Here is a 16,057-nt window from a genome sequence, read left to right on the forward strand (position 1 = left end):
CGTGGCAAGATCTGAAAACTGCTGTTCGCAAACGCTGTCCATCTAATCTGACTGAGCTGGAGCTGTTTTGCAAAGAAGAATGGGCAAGGATTTCAGTCTCTAGATGTGCAAAGCTGGTAGAGACATACCCTAAAAGACTGGCAGCTGTAATTGCAACAAAAGGTGGTTCTACAAAGTATTGACTCAGGGGGCCGAATAATTATCCACATCCCACTTTGCAGTTATTTATTTGTAAAAAATGTTGGAATGATGTATGATTTTCGATGATCCACTTATCACATGTACACCACTTTGTATTGGTCTTTCACGTGGAATTCCAATAAAACTGATGCATGTTTGTGGCAGTAATGTGACAAAATGTGGAAAACTTCAAGGGGGCCAAATACTTTTGCAACCCACTGTATATATATATATCAACAGGGATATGTGAGGGAGCAGGATGGTGTTTCACTTTGTTCTCTAGTTGAACTCGATGGACGTATGTCTTTTTTCAACCCAATAACTATGTAACTATATATATATATCTCATTTAGGTGTCATATGTAGGGATAAAATCATTGCTGATTAAACGGGGGCATACAGTAGCTAAAATGTCAAAAATGCTCTGTCCATAAGGAGGTAATAAGGTCTAGATGTGAAGTGGTTTAACAGTATGCTATACGTACTCGGAACTATAAAGTCAAGCATGTGGGGTACCATTTTTCAATGTGACAAGTGATAGAATAGATTTTGGGGTGTTTTTAAGTTAAGGCTGCTGCCAATTAAACACAAAATTAGCGACAAACTGAATATAGAACTGTAAAAAATTTTAATTTTCAAAATCGTTGGAAAAATTTCAGCCAAACGTCACAAGCCTGTATATTACCAACATGTTAACTTTAAAAAATGGTGAGAGTTGTGGCAGTATTCAAATAAAGAGGATAAATAGATTATTAAAATATAAATAAGAAGTGTTTTTCTACAATGGCACTGTTTATTTTCAAACTCTAATTGGTGAAAACAGAGAAATAATGACTTTTTTCTTTTTTTTTCCTTTTAAAGTGCATACAAAATAAAATAATTCTTAGCAAAAAGTACCATCCAAAGAAAGCCTAAATCTTCTTGAGATATACGGTAAACATCACATCTCTCAATAAAAGTCTCAATAAAAGTCTGCTTTTGTTACATTTCTTCACTAAATAAAAAACATAATATCCATGAAAATAATCAGTTCATTGTGAATTTCCAATCAACAATATATTATTTTCAAGCCAATGAAAATGATCAATCAATAAATAAATACATAAATAAATATAACATTTTTATAAATATTAGCATTAATATAATATTATTTCCAATGGAAGACAAATCAAAAAAAGTAAAAGTGTAAAAAAAGCAATAAAAAAAATAATAATACAGATGTTAGTAAAATAATGCAATAGAGTTTAAAAACTCCAAACAGATTTACTTTCTCTCTGACTGAGAATTTGAACTTTATGAAAGTAATAACAGTAAAAGTCATTCCGTCACATCAGAGTAGCACTTTAGGTCACCTGCTAATAGTGATGGTTATGTCTAGGAGAACTCATGGAGAAGCATGTGATCAGTGTGGTCAGGTGATAGATATGTAAGTCTCTGATTTGCTAGTCATGATCATATGCTAAAGCAGGATGTGATCACAGCAAATCAGAGCTTTGCAAATCTATCAGCTGATCAAACAAATCACATGCTTCTGCATGAGTTTTAGACATGATCATCACTTCTCTAAGTGTGTCAGACATGGGAACAGAATAAACGTGGTTGGGCAATGTACACAGTACATACATGCAGGAGTTGTCATGGGAGATTAGGAGCTTGCATACACCATGAAATCTCTTATACACGTTTGGTCCTCTTGTGGCTTCATCCGCACCTGCTCATTTTCCACCGGAGATGTGCTAATATACCAGCCGGGGAAAGCCACTGATTCAAAGGTGTTGGTGCTGTCTGCATTTCTTACTCTGTAGAACATGAAGGGCAACAAGTCCTCATTTTTCTTTTCTCGGATGTTTGCGACCTCCTATTAGAGAGACACCAAAGAGACGAGTCAGCATGAGAGTCTCAGACAGCCATAAAGATTGAACATTTAAAAGCAAATTAGTCAAATATTGACACCTTCTTTTGACATGGGTGGGATAACATACTAGTGTGCAATCTTCTGAAGTTTTATTATGGGACTAGGTGGTGGGGCTGTGATGCAAGAGTTTGATAACCATGCAAGAGTTTTATAGCCTGTAATTAGTTACCATTGGGAGTTAAGGCCAAGATGACCCCAACAAATTCAGCATGAGTACAGGTGTTCCCAGAGATCTGCTGAGGATGCTTAATGATCTGGCATGCCGGATCTCTAAAGGGAAGGTCCGAGGTGATTAAAAAACAAAAATGTACTTACCTGGGGCTTCCTCCAGCCCCTGGCAGCCGCCCTGTACCCTCGCCGCAGCTCCGGTGGCTCCCGGTGTCCTCAGGTGTAGATGCCGACCTCGTTAGGTCGGCATCTACTTATGCTCCAGTGTGTGGCACAGAACTACTGCACCTGCGCAGTACAGTCCAGATGACGTCAGCGTGACTCCATGAGCCGCACGCTGAAGCGCAGTAGGCATTTTGCACCGGAGAGGACCCCAGGCCACCGGCGGGGTGCAGAGCTGTGGCGAGGGCACAGGAGGCTGGAGGAAGCCCCAGGTAAGTAGATTTTTGTTTTTTAATCAACTCGGACCTTCCCTTTAAGCATCAATCAGCAACCGAGTCCTTTGTTCCCTCCTTACCTCGCCTTTGGAAAGTGGAAACTGCTTCATCGTGCCCACTACACTGCCCTCCCCCTCCATACAGGACGTCTCACTGGGCTATTGCCTAGCAATATGTTAGTACAACATTTGGGTCCTGCCATTTTACTAACAAGATTGTGTTTGATCCAGTGCTGGGCCGAAATTACGCATTAGCGTAATTACGCATCGTAATTCACTACAAATGCACCGTAAGCGTTACGTGTAAGGTTACGGTATTACGCGTAATTAATTACGCGTAGATCGCAGGGTTACGTTTTACGCGTAACAAATTACGCGTAAGACAGTAAACTCCCATTGAAATTACACAGTCTGCCGTAATCGCGTAATATTACGCTCCCGTATAATATAAAAAAGCCGCCGACTTTAAGGGTTAATAGCAAAGCCCCCTTAAGTGCTAAGAGCCTCAAATTTGGAGAATATATTAAGGAGATCAGAAGGAATAAGAGGAAAAATTTTTTTTTCAAAAAGACCTTATAGTTTTTGAGAAAATCGATGTTAAAGTTTCAAAGGAAAAATATATACATTTAAAAACCCGCCGACTTTAACGGTTAATAGCAAAGCCTGCTTAAAATTTAGGAACACCAAATTCACAGGGGATATTAAGGGGATCAGTGGGAATAAGAGGAAAAAATTTTTTTTCAAAAAGACCTTATAGTTTTTGAGAAAATCGATTTTTAAGTTTCAAGGGCGAAAATGTCTTTTAAATGCGGAAAATGTCAGTTTTTTTTGCACAGGTAACAATAGTGTTTTATTTTCATAGATTCCCCCAAGTGGGAAGAGTTTTACTTACTTCGTTCTGAGTGTGGGAAATATTAAAAAAAAACGACGTGGGGTCCCCCCTCCCAGACCTCTTTAACCCCTTGTCCCCCATGCAGACTGGGATAGCCAGAATGCGGAGCACCGGCCGCGTGGGGCTCCGCACCCTGACTATACCAGCCCGCATGGTCCATGGATTGGGGGGTCTCGGAAGGGGAGGGGCAGCCAAGCTTTCCCCTCCCCCTCCGAGCCTTTGTCCAATCCAAGGACAAGGGGCTCTTCTCCACCTCCGATGGGCGGTGGAGGTGGAGGCCGCGATTTCCTGGGGAGGGGTTCATGGTGGCATCTGGGAGTCCCCTTTAAAAAGGGGTCCCCCAGATGCCCACCCCCCTCCCAGGAGAAATGAGTATAGAGGTACTTGTAGTACCCCTTACCCATTTCCTTTAAGAGTTAAAAGTAAATAAACACACAAACACATAGAAAAAGTATTTTAATTGAACAAAAAACATAACCACGAAAAAAGTCCTTTAATATTCTTAATTAACCATTAATACTTACCTGTCCCTTTAAAAGCCAGTTCCCACGCAATATCCTCGGAAATATACTAATCAGTTACAATGTAACAAAGTTATTCAATGTAACAACTTTGTTACTTTGTAACACCACCGCACCCGACGTCACTCGCCTCTCACCCGCCGGCCGCCGCATACACACTAAGTCCCCGCCGGCTCCCGCCGTCCACTCCGCCCACACCTGTCACCCATATACATGCTGGCACCCATGGGTGCCAGCATGTATATAGGTGACATGTGGGAGAGGCGGGGAGGGCAGCGGAGCCGGCGGGGACTTAGCGTCCCTTCACCCGAAAGAGCTCTGAGCTATATTAGCTCAGAGCTCTCCAAAGCATCTTTGTATTTGGGCTCCAAGGAGCCCCATTGGTCCTTAGCAGACCAATGGGGTTCCTTCAAATCAGAAGGAACCCCATTGGTCTGCTAAGGACCAATGGGGCTCCTTGGAGCCCAAATACAAAGATGCTTAGAGAGCTCTGAGCTATAATCTGTCGGGTCCTGCAGCGCAGACGTGGCGGCGGCGGCGGCGGTGAGTGACGTCGGGTGCGGTGGTGTTACAATGTAACAAAGTTGTTACATTGAATAACTTTGTTACATTGTAACTGATTAGTATATTTCCGAGGATATTGCGTGGGAACTGGCTTTTAAAGGGACAGGTAAGTATTAATGGTTAATTAAGAATATTAAAGGACTTTTTTCGTGGTTATGTTTTTTGTTCAATTAAAATACTTTTTCTATGTGTTTGTGTGTTTATTTACTTTTAACTCTTAAAGGAAATGGGTAAGGGGTACTACAAGTACCTCTATACTCATTTCTCCTGGGAGGGGGGTGGGCATCTGGGGGACCCCTTTTTAAAGGGGACTCCCAGATGCCACCATGAACCCCTCCCCAGGAAATCGCGGCCTCCACCTCCACCGCCCATCGGAGGTGGAGAAGAGCCCCTTGTCCTTGGATTGGACAAGGGCTCGGAGGGGGAGGGGAAAGCTTGGCTGCCCCTCCCCTTCCGAGACCCCCCAATCCATGGACCATGCGGGCTGGTATAGTCAGGGTGCGGAGCCCCACGCGGCCGGTGCTCCGCATTCTGGCTATCCCAGTCTGCATGGGGGACAAGGGGTTAAAGAGGTCTGGGAGGGGGGACCCCACGTCGTTTTTTTTTAATATTTCCCACACTCAGAACGAAGTAAGTAAAACTCTTCCCACTTGGGGGAATCTATGAAAATAAAACACTATTGTTACCTGTGCAAAAAAAACTGACATTTTCCGCATTTAAAAGACATTTTCGCCCTTGAAACTTAAAAATCGATTTTCTCAAAAACTATAAGGTCTTTTTGAAAAAAAATTTTTTCCTCTTATTCCCACTGATCCCCTTAATATCCCCTGTGAATTTGGTGTTCCTAAATTTTAAGCAGGCTTTGCTATTAACCGTTAAAGTCGGCGGGTTTTTAAATGTATATATTTTTCCTTTGAAACTTTAACATCGATTTTCTCAAAAACTATAAGGTCTTTTTGAAAAAAAAATTTTTCCTCTTATTCCTTCTGATCTCCTTAATATATTCTCCAAATTTGAGGCTCTTAGCACTTAAGGGGGCTTTGCTATTAACCCTTAAAGTCGGCGGCTACCTAACATTGATCCATGCGTCAACTTTTCCGCTTGGCAGCATGACCTTACGCATTAACCAGTTCACCCCCAAGGGTTTTTATCCTAACGGACCAGAGCAATTTTCAGTTGTCAGCGCTCCTCCCTTTTATTCCCTAATAACTTTATTACTACTTATCACAAGAAAATGATCTATACCTCGTTTTTTTCGCCACCAATTAGGCTTTCTGTGGATAGTACATTTTGCTAAGAATTTTTTTATTCTAAATGCATTTTAATGAGAAAAACAGAAAAAAAAAGAAAAAAAATCATTATTTCTCAGTGTTCAGCCTTTATAGTTTTAAAATTAAACATTCTCCTGTGGATAAAACAAACATGTTTTATTTGCCCAGTGGTCCCGATAATTAAACCATTTAGATTATGTCCCTACCACAATGTATGGCGACAGTATATTATTTTGAAATATAAGTGGTTATTTTTCTGTTTGTTCTGGCCATAATTACAAGCCCCTATGTAATAAATTAAAATTAATTTTCCCCCATAAAATATAGAATAAAAAAAGCTGAGTCCCTAAGGCAACTATTTTTTTTTTTTTTTTAAGCTGATTTTTTTTTTTTACAAGTGTTTTTTTTGGGGGGGAGGGTTGGAAGTGTAATTTTATTAATGATGTGTATATACTTGAAAATGTATGTATTTTGTAAGTGTAATATACTTTTTGGCCACAAGATGGCGCTGGTGAACACTCATAGGACGTGTTCACTTTTTTTTTTTTTTTTTTTTACACACTTTATTAAACTGTTACATTTCCTGTTTATGTGAATGGACGTAGCCGCTGTTCGCGGTCACGTCCATTCACTCCAGGCACTGCGATTGGGTAGAGGACTGTTCAGTCCTCTTCCCCAATCGCCCAGCACGGGATCCCGACGGTAATGGCGGCGGTAGCGGCGGACACACGGCGGTAGCAGCGGCGGGAATGCGCGACGTATTAAAACGTCATGTTGCTGTTAATAGCGGTAAGCATGACGTTTTAATACGTTAGGATGGCGGTAAATGGTTAATTGCTAGCAGGATTTTACGCGTAAGCCTACAACGTAATAACCTGCACTACGGTATACTTACGCGTAATTGCGTAAGTGCTATGCGTAATTACGGACATGTACCGAAATTTACTGTCTATGCCGTAAGCGTAATTTCGTAATGCGTAATAGCGTAAAATTACGCGTAATGATCCGTAAGCGTAGCTTTCTCCATTACGACCAGCACTGGTTTGATCCTGCCAGGAAATACAATTTGCGTTTGTATTTTTACACCGCTTTAGTCTGATGGAAGTTAGATAGGACAGAACCCTGAAACAGAAAAATTCTGCATGCCAGCTCACTGCCCATGCAATTCTATGGGGCTGTTCACAGTACTGCATTGTAACTGATCATGTTATTCTACCTGCATGCAGGCTTTGTATTAAAGTCTATGTCCAGTCTCCACTGCAGTTCACACCCATTTTAGCGCGTGTGTAATGCAAATGGCCACTGAATCCAGCCTAAACGTTACAATGAGATAAGCTACAATAAGGGACACAGCCTAGTTTTATGTAGGCTTGGGACTGTATACACATGGTGATCTCATCATGTCACATATGCCAGTTCCGGTACTCCTTAAAGGACACCTGAGGTGAGAGACATATGGAGGCTGCCATATTCATTTCCTTTTAAACATTGCACATTGCCTGACTGTCCTGATGATCCTCTAGCTTTAATATTTTTAGCCATAGACCCAGAATAAGCATGCAGAACATGTGTTTCTGACTGACGCCAGCTTAGATTAGTTGCATGCTTATCTGAGTTGTGTGATTCAGACACTGCTGCAGCTAAACCATTTTAAACAATTGGTATTGTTTAAAAGGAAATTTATTTGACGGCCTCCATATCCTTCTCAGTTCAGGTGTACTTTAAAGGTGACTTTAAAGTTTTATTTAAAACATTTTCTTTACCTCTCTTTAATTATCTCTGCAAGGATAATCTAGGAGTAATCTTGCAGACATATGCAAAGTGTCCTCTGTTGTAGTTTTCAGAAGATCCCAAAGTAGAGAATCTTTTGCATATCCATGCTGATATTTGAATGTGTATTTAGCAACAACAGTCTATTATGTCCATATCTCTGCATTACCAGATATAACCACAGGGTTGCAGTGTTAAAGCAGCAAAGTCTACTTCTAATTCTGAAAAGCTGTTAATAAAACTTGTTTGTTGTTCTTGGTGTTGGAGCCAAGAGCAATTAGCCATGCGGCCTGATTAATATCTGTTTCTTCTGCATTCTACATTGCTGCGCACTAAGAAGCTAGATTATATAGCCTTCCAACTAAGATTGTATCTCCAGTGTAATTTGAAGTCAATGTTGGGCTTCTCACAGACAATTCCAATATGTTACATCTCATTAAAGTTACATGATAAATGCATTGCCATAATAATCTGTTGTATTTCAAAGCGATTACTGTTTCCTTCACAGCTTTCTGAATAGTGATTCATCCATGTCCCTGATAACAATCAAAGCCAGCAGCAAGCACTTACCATGACAGATAAGACTGGCATGCTTTGGTTTCCTTCCTCAGCTGCACAAGACAAGTAGAGGCTGCGGCCTGCAATACCCAGTGTGACTGGGCGTCTCTGTCCATCAACATTTGAGGCAATGTAGGCACCCATATTTATCTTTGCTGAAAGGTAAAAAGAGAGGCAAATTAAACATCCATTCTTATTTTAAAAGAAGGTTTACAGCTCATAGGTAAGGAAGATTTTAGTCTATCACTTTAGCTTAATTATCTCCATGACATCAATAATATAAATACTGCTATGAGTGTAATCTAGTAAGGATGGGGAAAATTAAAGAACACTGGAAAGCACAAGTGATCCAGGACAACTAGACAGGATTTCTTTTAGAAGGGTTAATTTAGCCTTAAGAGAATCTGTAACAACCCCCCACTCCCCCGAGGGATACTTAACTCCCATCCTCCGAGGGATCCAGCGCAATAGCAGCTGTAATATTTACCTTCTGCAAATCCTGCACAGGTGCAGTAGTGGCTTTCCAATCAGGCTCAGGCGGAAACAACAGAGCCCAATTGGGTCCACTCTACTGTGCAGGCATGAGCGATATCCGCCTGAGCCCGATTGAAAAGCCACTACTCTGCCTGCGCAGGATCGCAGTAGGTAAATGTTTACCTCCCTGGTGTTCAGGGGCTGCCAGCGCTGGAACCCAAGTGACAGAGGAGGATGGGGGAAGCTTCATCAGCTTCCAGAGACTTCCCCCTTCCGAGGTAAATACCCCCCCCCCCCCCCCCCCGGGCTGTTTTTTGTTTTTGTTACAGTTTTGTTTAAGTAAATTATACTCTGTATTAGATCTTTTTTTTTCTACTCAGGAGAATTCAAAAAAGAATCTTATGGACTGAAAAAATGACTGTTTGAAAGCAGCCTGCGTGTTATTCAAAACACTACTGTGGGGCAGGGGTAGACTTCTGCAATGATTGTACATAGAACTCAGTTTTCACTTTGAAAAAAAGTTTTATGGCCGATTTCCACTAAGAGCGAATGCCGGCCATTTTCCACAAGTGATTGCGGATGTGGAATTGCAGCCTTTTGAAATCAATAGGCTGCATCCGAATCATGTGCAGGGATAATTTATGTGTGCTGTAGTTTTCCACAACATGCATCCGGATCCTTATAGCCAGGCATGGCACAGCAAAGCTATACAGATGCGGATGAAAGTGACTATGAGGGCCCTTTTCCACTAGGTATCGCAATCGCAGTTGCTAAACGTTAATGATTGCGCAAGTCACTCATTTTTTATGCAGTTGCAATTTTGCATATGCAATGCATTACATTGCAAAATCGTGGTAAAAATCGATCCGAGGCACGATCGAGCTTTTGAAAAAAAAAATACGGTACCTACCGCGATTCCTATGTTATTTTGCAAACCCTAGCGATTTAAAAATCACTAGCTATTTGCGATTTTGCGATTCAGCATCGCAAACACTCATAGTGGAAAAGTACCCTTAGGCTGTATGTCCCTAAAGGAGCTGCATCTGAAATGGCAGCCTTAAGGTGGCCATACACTCGTTAGATTAGCAGCAGATAGATCATCAGATAGATTTCTGAGCTATCTGATGTGTTTAGGATCATTTTTTACTAGGAACAGATTTCCAGTAGATTTCAGTTTGAAATCTATTAAAAATCGATCTGATGACATTTTTTTGCCATCAGATTTCCATTAGAGCCAATGCAAAATGATAAGCAATCTCAACGGATCGACCTAGATTTTCTAGCCTGCCAGATCGATTGAAATCGATCAAAATTGGCCGCAAATCGATCGATTGGTCAATCGATTTGCAATCGATCGATTTTGATCGATTGATCAGGCCAAAAATCGGCTGAGTGTATGGGCCCCTTTATAGTCACTTTTATCAAGCTATCTCATGTTCCTTATCAGATATTGTAACAGTGTGCAAGATAAATAAAAACAATCACAAAGATAACTTTGCATGTGGATTACTAATGACAACATACCTTCTTTTTCAAGATTCTGTCCCTGCAGGAACAAAGCCACCAGGTGGGCATTGCCTTGGTATTCTTGCAGAGTCAGGCATTTCTGTCTGCGGTCCCGAACAATGTGTACAGTGGTGCTATGGTAGCGGAATTTGGTTGGGGCCAAATCTGCTGCTTCCACTCTATTGAAGGAAATGTCTTCTAATATAAGAAAAAAAGAATAAGCATGTTAGCCAGGTTTACTGATTTACACACTAAGTTACTATAATCTCCTGAGTATATTTCTAAATGTATTACATATTATCTGACATTCTAATGTGTTATATTCTAAAACATGTACTTGCATTTATGTTGCACACAGACATATTGCATTTGCTGTAAGTGCTTTTAAAATAATTTATTTAAAGGGAAGGTTCAGGGACGCTGTGAAAAAAACAAAAATCCAAATCCACTTACCTGGGGCTTCCTCCAGCCCGTGGCAGGCAGGAGGTGCCCTCATCGCGGCTCCGCAGGCTCCCGGTCTCCTCCGGTGGCGCGCCCGACCTGGCCAGGCCGGCTGCCAGGTCGGGCTCTTCTGCGCTCCAATGTGCGGCTCACTGGTGCGCGCTGACGTCATCGGACGTCCTCCGGGCTGTACTGCGCAGGCTCAGAACTACGAGGGCACCTCCTGCCTGCCACGGGCTGGAGGAAGCCCCAGGTAAGTGGATTTGGATTTTTATTTTTTTCACAGCATCCCTGAACCTTCCCTTTAAAATATATGTTTAAATAAAGACATTTTAAAGCAGATCTGAACTCTTGCACAGCAGGCAAGGAAAACACATTTACTTGCTGAGGAATTGACTTTGTGTGTTTAGAGATATCAGCCTGTGTAATTAGCTGATATCAGCAAGTATTCAGCTAGTGTAAATCAGTGCTGTGAGCTGTGTTTGTGCTGTACCGTGATGTGCCCTTGTTTTGTGCTAATATGTAAACACTGGAGGTTAACCCTTTCTGTGCTCCCAGGAATTCCAGGAAGTAAATGCTGCAGGTATATTGTAGGAGATCTATAAGTTAATACAAATAAATGTTTTTTTCTTTAAAGGTTATTACGCCATTGCATATCTTTTAGAGCAGAGAGTTAAGGCCCACTTTAATAAGTGTAAGTAGCAATAAAAGTGGTTTTGCAAAAAGATGCAGGTATGAGTTTAAGTGATACGATTTGTAGTTATAATGGTGATAAAAGCTGAGATGCCTGTTTGTCAACAGCGGATATAAAAGTTTAAAAAGGTTTTTTTTTAAAAAAAATATTGACAATGAAATCTTACCCTCTACTAGGATGTGGTCCAGCAGATCATGATCATCAAAAATGCATTGGCTCTCAAAATAGTTTCTTGCCTTCAGCTTTTCCACAACTACGACAAGCATGATTGCCTTTTTAAAGGCTTGTGCAGATTTGCTTGGCTTCTTTATGCCCCGTAGTGTGTCAGATTTGCAGGCTGAAAAATCAGTATTGCAAGATTTCCACTCCAAATGGCTCACATTACTCTGTAAAAAATGCAATTTTTAGCATACTTTTGATATCTGATAAGATTTTGTTGTGTTTTAAAAAAAACTTTTTAAATTAAAAATAGCGATACAGAATAAAATGCTTTCAACAAATTCACTTTAGTTATAGTTAATCATACACCCATATCAATGACCTTCCAGAAAGACTAAAGATAAAATACTGTAGCTCTTCCTACAGTAATAATGATATATTTTGGAAGGTATATTTGGAAGGAATATTTTGACACTTTGAGCCTAGAATATTGAACATTTTCACAATAGATTTTGATTTTGGGGCTTTCGTAAGCAATAATCATCAACATTATAACAAATAAAGGCTTGAAACATCTCGCTTTGCATGAAATGAGTCTATTTCATATATTAGTTTCACCTTTTACGTTGAATTACTGAAATAACTGGACTTTTGCACGGTATTCTAATTTTTTGAGTTTCACAAGTATTAACACACTGAATTAGGATTTTTTTTTTTATCACAAGTTCATAAAAATAAATTTTAGCCCTTATTCAACAAAGTTTTCCCTTGAGGAGATAATAAGGGACAAGTTTTCTCCTAGGTGATGTTTTTAAACCTTATCAATAAAATGCCATTTAAGCGCCAGCAAGCAAGAAAATAAGAATAATTTTGACAGACCTTTTTAATCTACTTTTTGGCAATCTTTTAATTGAGAGCTGAAAAGCGCTGTCAAAATTATTCTGAGTGTTTTCTTGCTTGCTGTTGGCGGAAAGGGCCTTTTATTGGCAATTTTTAAAATATCACTTCAGAGAAAACTAAGGAGAAAAAGTAAATTGCATATGGGCCAAGATATTTCTTTTTTCTGCAACTTATTAATAAATAAATTTTACTAAGCAAGTGGTACTTCAAAAAATATGGTCCCTAATTAATGTAAGTTTTATGTTCCTTTTCTTTCCTTTTTTTCAGTATTTTTTCACTTGCTAGGAAAAAAACATGAGAAAAAGGCCCTTATCCAATTACTCTTTTCTCCCAAGTTTTCTATTAGGAGATCATTTTTCATCTTCTGTATAAAATAACTTTTTTATCTGTTTATTGGCACTAATTCAGTTGCAAAGTGCTAAAACGTTATTCTAGAAGAAATAGTTAATTGCATATGGGCCACTGTGAGAAAACTTAGGAGAACAGTTTATTGACTAATAGAGGAATTATAACTTTTCTCAACTAGTCAGAGCACATTTTGCTCCATAATCTACTGCATATACTGTAGTAATCAAGCAGCTCGTTGACCCAAGCCACTAGGAAAATATAGGGGACTAAAAGAGACTGAAAAGCCCTTCTACTAAAAAGCAATACTTGGTGTAATTTACCTTCTTAAAACGGAATTATCGAAGGTACCTTTTGTCTTAAGAAGGCAAATCACACCAATCACTGCATATAATGTGGAAGAGGCAAGTGCACACTGATCACAGCATCTGCTTTGCCTCATTATTATAGCAATAATACTGTTGAGAAAAATGAAAAATAAATTGTTTTTCAGTTGTAGCTTACCTTAATTTTACAAGAGTAGTCTGCATAAAATTCTTCTTCCATTTCACTAAACAAAAAAAGACAAAAATATATTTTTTTTTTGAAGATGAAGACAATCATATTGTAAAATAAATTTCGCTAATCTGTGTTTGTTTGTGGTGGTGAGGTTGAAGCTAAGTACCCACAGAAAGATCAGATCAGAGAACTCCACTGACAAATGATCAGTCCCCGATCTATCTTTCAAAATCGTAACAGGTGAACAATCACAACGTTTTTGCTAAAGTCCATTGAAGTTAGCGAAAATTTTAACTATCGTTAGCGATGTAATTGATCATGACTGTTTTCAAAACCAATGATCATCACGATTCTTTGGCTGTCTTAAACCAACGTTTAACAAATTTTCATTAAATGACAGTTACACAATATTGCGGAAAACGAACGATCATCTGTCAAAATGACGGACGTCTATCAAAATGACAGAGACGTTATCTGTCCATGGGTATGGAACTTAAAGGGAACCATAGATGAAAAAAATAAAGATTTTATACATACCTGGGGCTTCCTCCAGCCCCATATGCTCCGATCGCTCCTACGCCGCCGTCCTCCGCTGCCTGCAGCCACGAGAATCATAATCTGATGTTGCTATGGATATTCAGCAACTATATAATTTCTAATTATTAGTTTCAGCCACTGATTTTTGTTGCTTATCTGCAGATGTCTTAGCATCCTTTATTTTTGTATTTGTTTCCAGAAATGTCATTGTCCTTACCTGTAAATGTCCATTGAGATGTCATTGAATTCAGGAACCTCTGCCATTGTTATTTCTGTAGAGAGAAAGTAGGAGAAATGTTTACAATTATTAAATGCAATCATGATTATAACTGATACAAAAATGTTTGCTTTCTCTTTTTTTTATAGCAAATAATTCAACAATAGAAAATCATTAAGCACATACCTTTCAATGAAACTAATGAACGGGGAGATTAGTTGTCCTGTGTTGCAGGAACGTTATCTGAGGACTTGTGCTGATGACTCTGGCTTGCTGTCTCCGTTCAGCTGATTTTATAGATGAGTTGAGTCATGACATCCGGATGTTTGAGCAATGCAGGGATTTCACATCTTCCTTCCTCACAGCTGTACACTCTTGCTACTACACGAACTGCTATGCTCTGGGTTGGAAATTATTTTCCAGGGTGTGGCTTTTAGTGCATGAAATACTTTACTGCAATCAGCGGACTTTCCTCATTCTCAGTATAACTGATTGACAGGACAATAAACAGGGCTGGCTTGGAGTATAAGGGCTGGTTCAGACGGACGTTTGCAGAGCGTTTACTGCCAGCGTTCGGAGCTTGGCGTTAAACGCTCCCATTCAAGTGAATGGGAGCGTTTGTACTAAGCTTTTACGCGCGTTTGCACAAACGCGGCGTTTGGGTCCCGATTTTCACTGGCGTTCAAGGAGCCCCTGGAAGCTACATGTTGCTTCCAGGGGCGGTTAACCGCGATGGGTAATGTCCCCCTAGGGGAATAAAAAACGCGACCGCATCCAAACGCAATGCGAACGCTGCTGAAAGCCTGAACGCATCACGAACGCAACGCCAACGAACTCGATGCCTCCAAACGTCCGTCTGAACCAGCCCTAACTGAGCCTTGGTGCACCTTGCATTTTAATTCTGTACTGACAATAAAGTGCTCTATCAAAAAAAATGCAAAGTAAAAATGTTTTTTAGACAATTAAAAAAAAAATTTCCTTTGCATTTTTGAAATCAATCTTTTCAAAAACTCAAAGGTCTTTTTGAAAAATTATTATTTTTCTTTCCTTGTAGCAATTTTAGTGAACCGCTAAGTCGGCATGAAATTACGCAAAACTGATGCGAAAATTACATAAAATAGTAAAAAGTGTCACTGAAGTGTAAAAAAAACTTATGATGTAATGAATTGTACTGTATGTGTAGTACTGATAATTAATAGAACATTAGCAGCAAAGAAAATGGTCTCATATTTTTTATTTTTAGATATATAGCTTTTTTTTATAATGTTGCATAATTCTGTTATGTTTGCAATTACAAGCCACAGTCTGTATTTTAAACTATAAAACAAGCAGAGCTAATTGCCCTTTTAACTTCCCTGCAGTTAAAATCTTATCTAAGTCTGTCTCTGACTGTTTCCTTGATGTATAAGTGCTCCAGAAAACAGCGACCCAAGTTGGGTCAGAAAGCTAAGAGACGATCTTTTACATAGATAACAACTGAAGTTTCCTTAAAGGGAAACTTAACTCTAAAAAAAAATGAGTTTCACTTACCTGGGGCATCTACCAGCTTCCTGCAGCCATCCCGTGCCCTCGCAGTCACTCACAGCTCCTCCGGTCCCCCGCCGCCAGCAACTCGGAGTCAGCGGGACGGCAGCCCTCCACGCGTACCTTTGTACGCATTCCCGCTGGTGCAGGAATCTATTGTGGACATTAACACATACATTTTACGCGTTGTAGGTGCAACACATAAAAATGTAAGCGTTGCACCTGGCACGCGTAAAAATGTATGTGTTAATGTCCGCGATAGCTTCCTGCACCATCGTTAATGCGTGCAAAGGAACACGTGGCGGCTCACTAACTCCGAGTCAGCAAAAATGAAACTAGCTGATGGCGGGGGACTGGAGGAGCCGTGTGTGACTGTGAGGGTACAGGATGGCTGCAGGGGGTTGGTAGAGGCCCCAGGTAAGTGAAACTAATTTTTTTTTTTAGAGTTAAGGTTCCCTTTAGGACACATACACACGCTCAACAAAAG

At 40.1% G+C, this 16,057-nt stretch overlaps 1 protein-coding gene across 1 annotated transcript; it reads right to left on the bottom strand.

The window, feature by feature from the left end:
* Nucleotides 1–1,340: 1,340 nt before the first annotated feature.
* On the bottom strand, nucleotides 1,341–14,368 carry LOC137561122 (interleukin-1 beta-like). The gene is made up of 7 exons (XM_068272377.1): nucleotides 14,233–14,368; nucleotides 14,047–14,101; nucleotides 13,299–13,344; nucleotides 11,557–11,776; nucleotides 10,274–10,453; nucleotides 8,288–8,430; nucleotides 1,341–2,038 (listed from the first exon to the last, which is right to left on the bottom strand). Exons 2-7 carry the CDS (start codon nucleotides 14,091–14,093, stop codon nucleotides 1,826–1,828), a joined length of 849 nt encoding a protein of 282 aa, XP_068128478.1. The 5' UTR covers nucleotides 14,094–14,101; nucleotides 14,233–14,368; the 3' UTR covers nucleotides 1,341–1,825.
* Between the last annotated feature and the right edge of the window lie 1,689 nt (nucleotides 14,369–16,057).

This window comes from Hyperolius riggenbachi, chromosome 3 (assembly GCF_040937935.1).
Source record: "Hyperolius riggenbachi isolate aHypRig1 chromosome 3, aHypRig1.pri, whole genome shotgun sequence".
Lineage (NCBI taxonomy): Eukaryota > Metazoa > Chordata > Amphibia > Anura > Hyperoliidae > Hyperolius > Hyperolius riggenbachi.

Excerpts from the sequence above, each read along its gene's own strand:
- LOC137561122 (XM_068272377.1), bottom strand. The coding sequence starts at position 14,093 with ATGGCAGAGGTTCCTGAATTCAATGACATCTCAATGGACATTTACAG. Across the intron at positions 11,777-13,298 it reads ACTACTCTTGTAAAATTAAG|AGTAATGTGAGCCATTTGGA; the intron begins GTAAGCTACAAC and ends CATTTTTTACAG. Across the intron at positions 10,454-11,556 it reads GGACCACATCCTAGTAGAGG|AAGACATTTCCTTCAATAGA; the intron begins GTAAGATTTCAT and ends TTCTTATATTAG.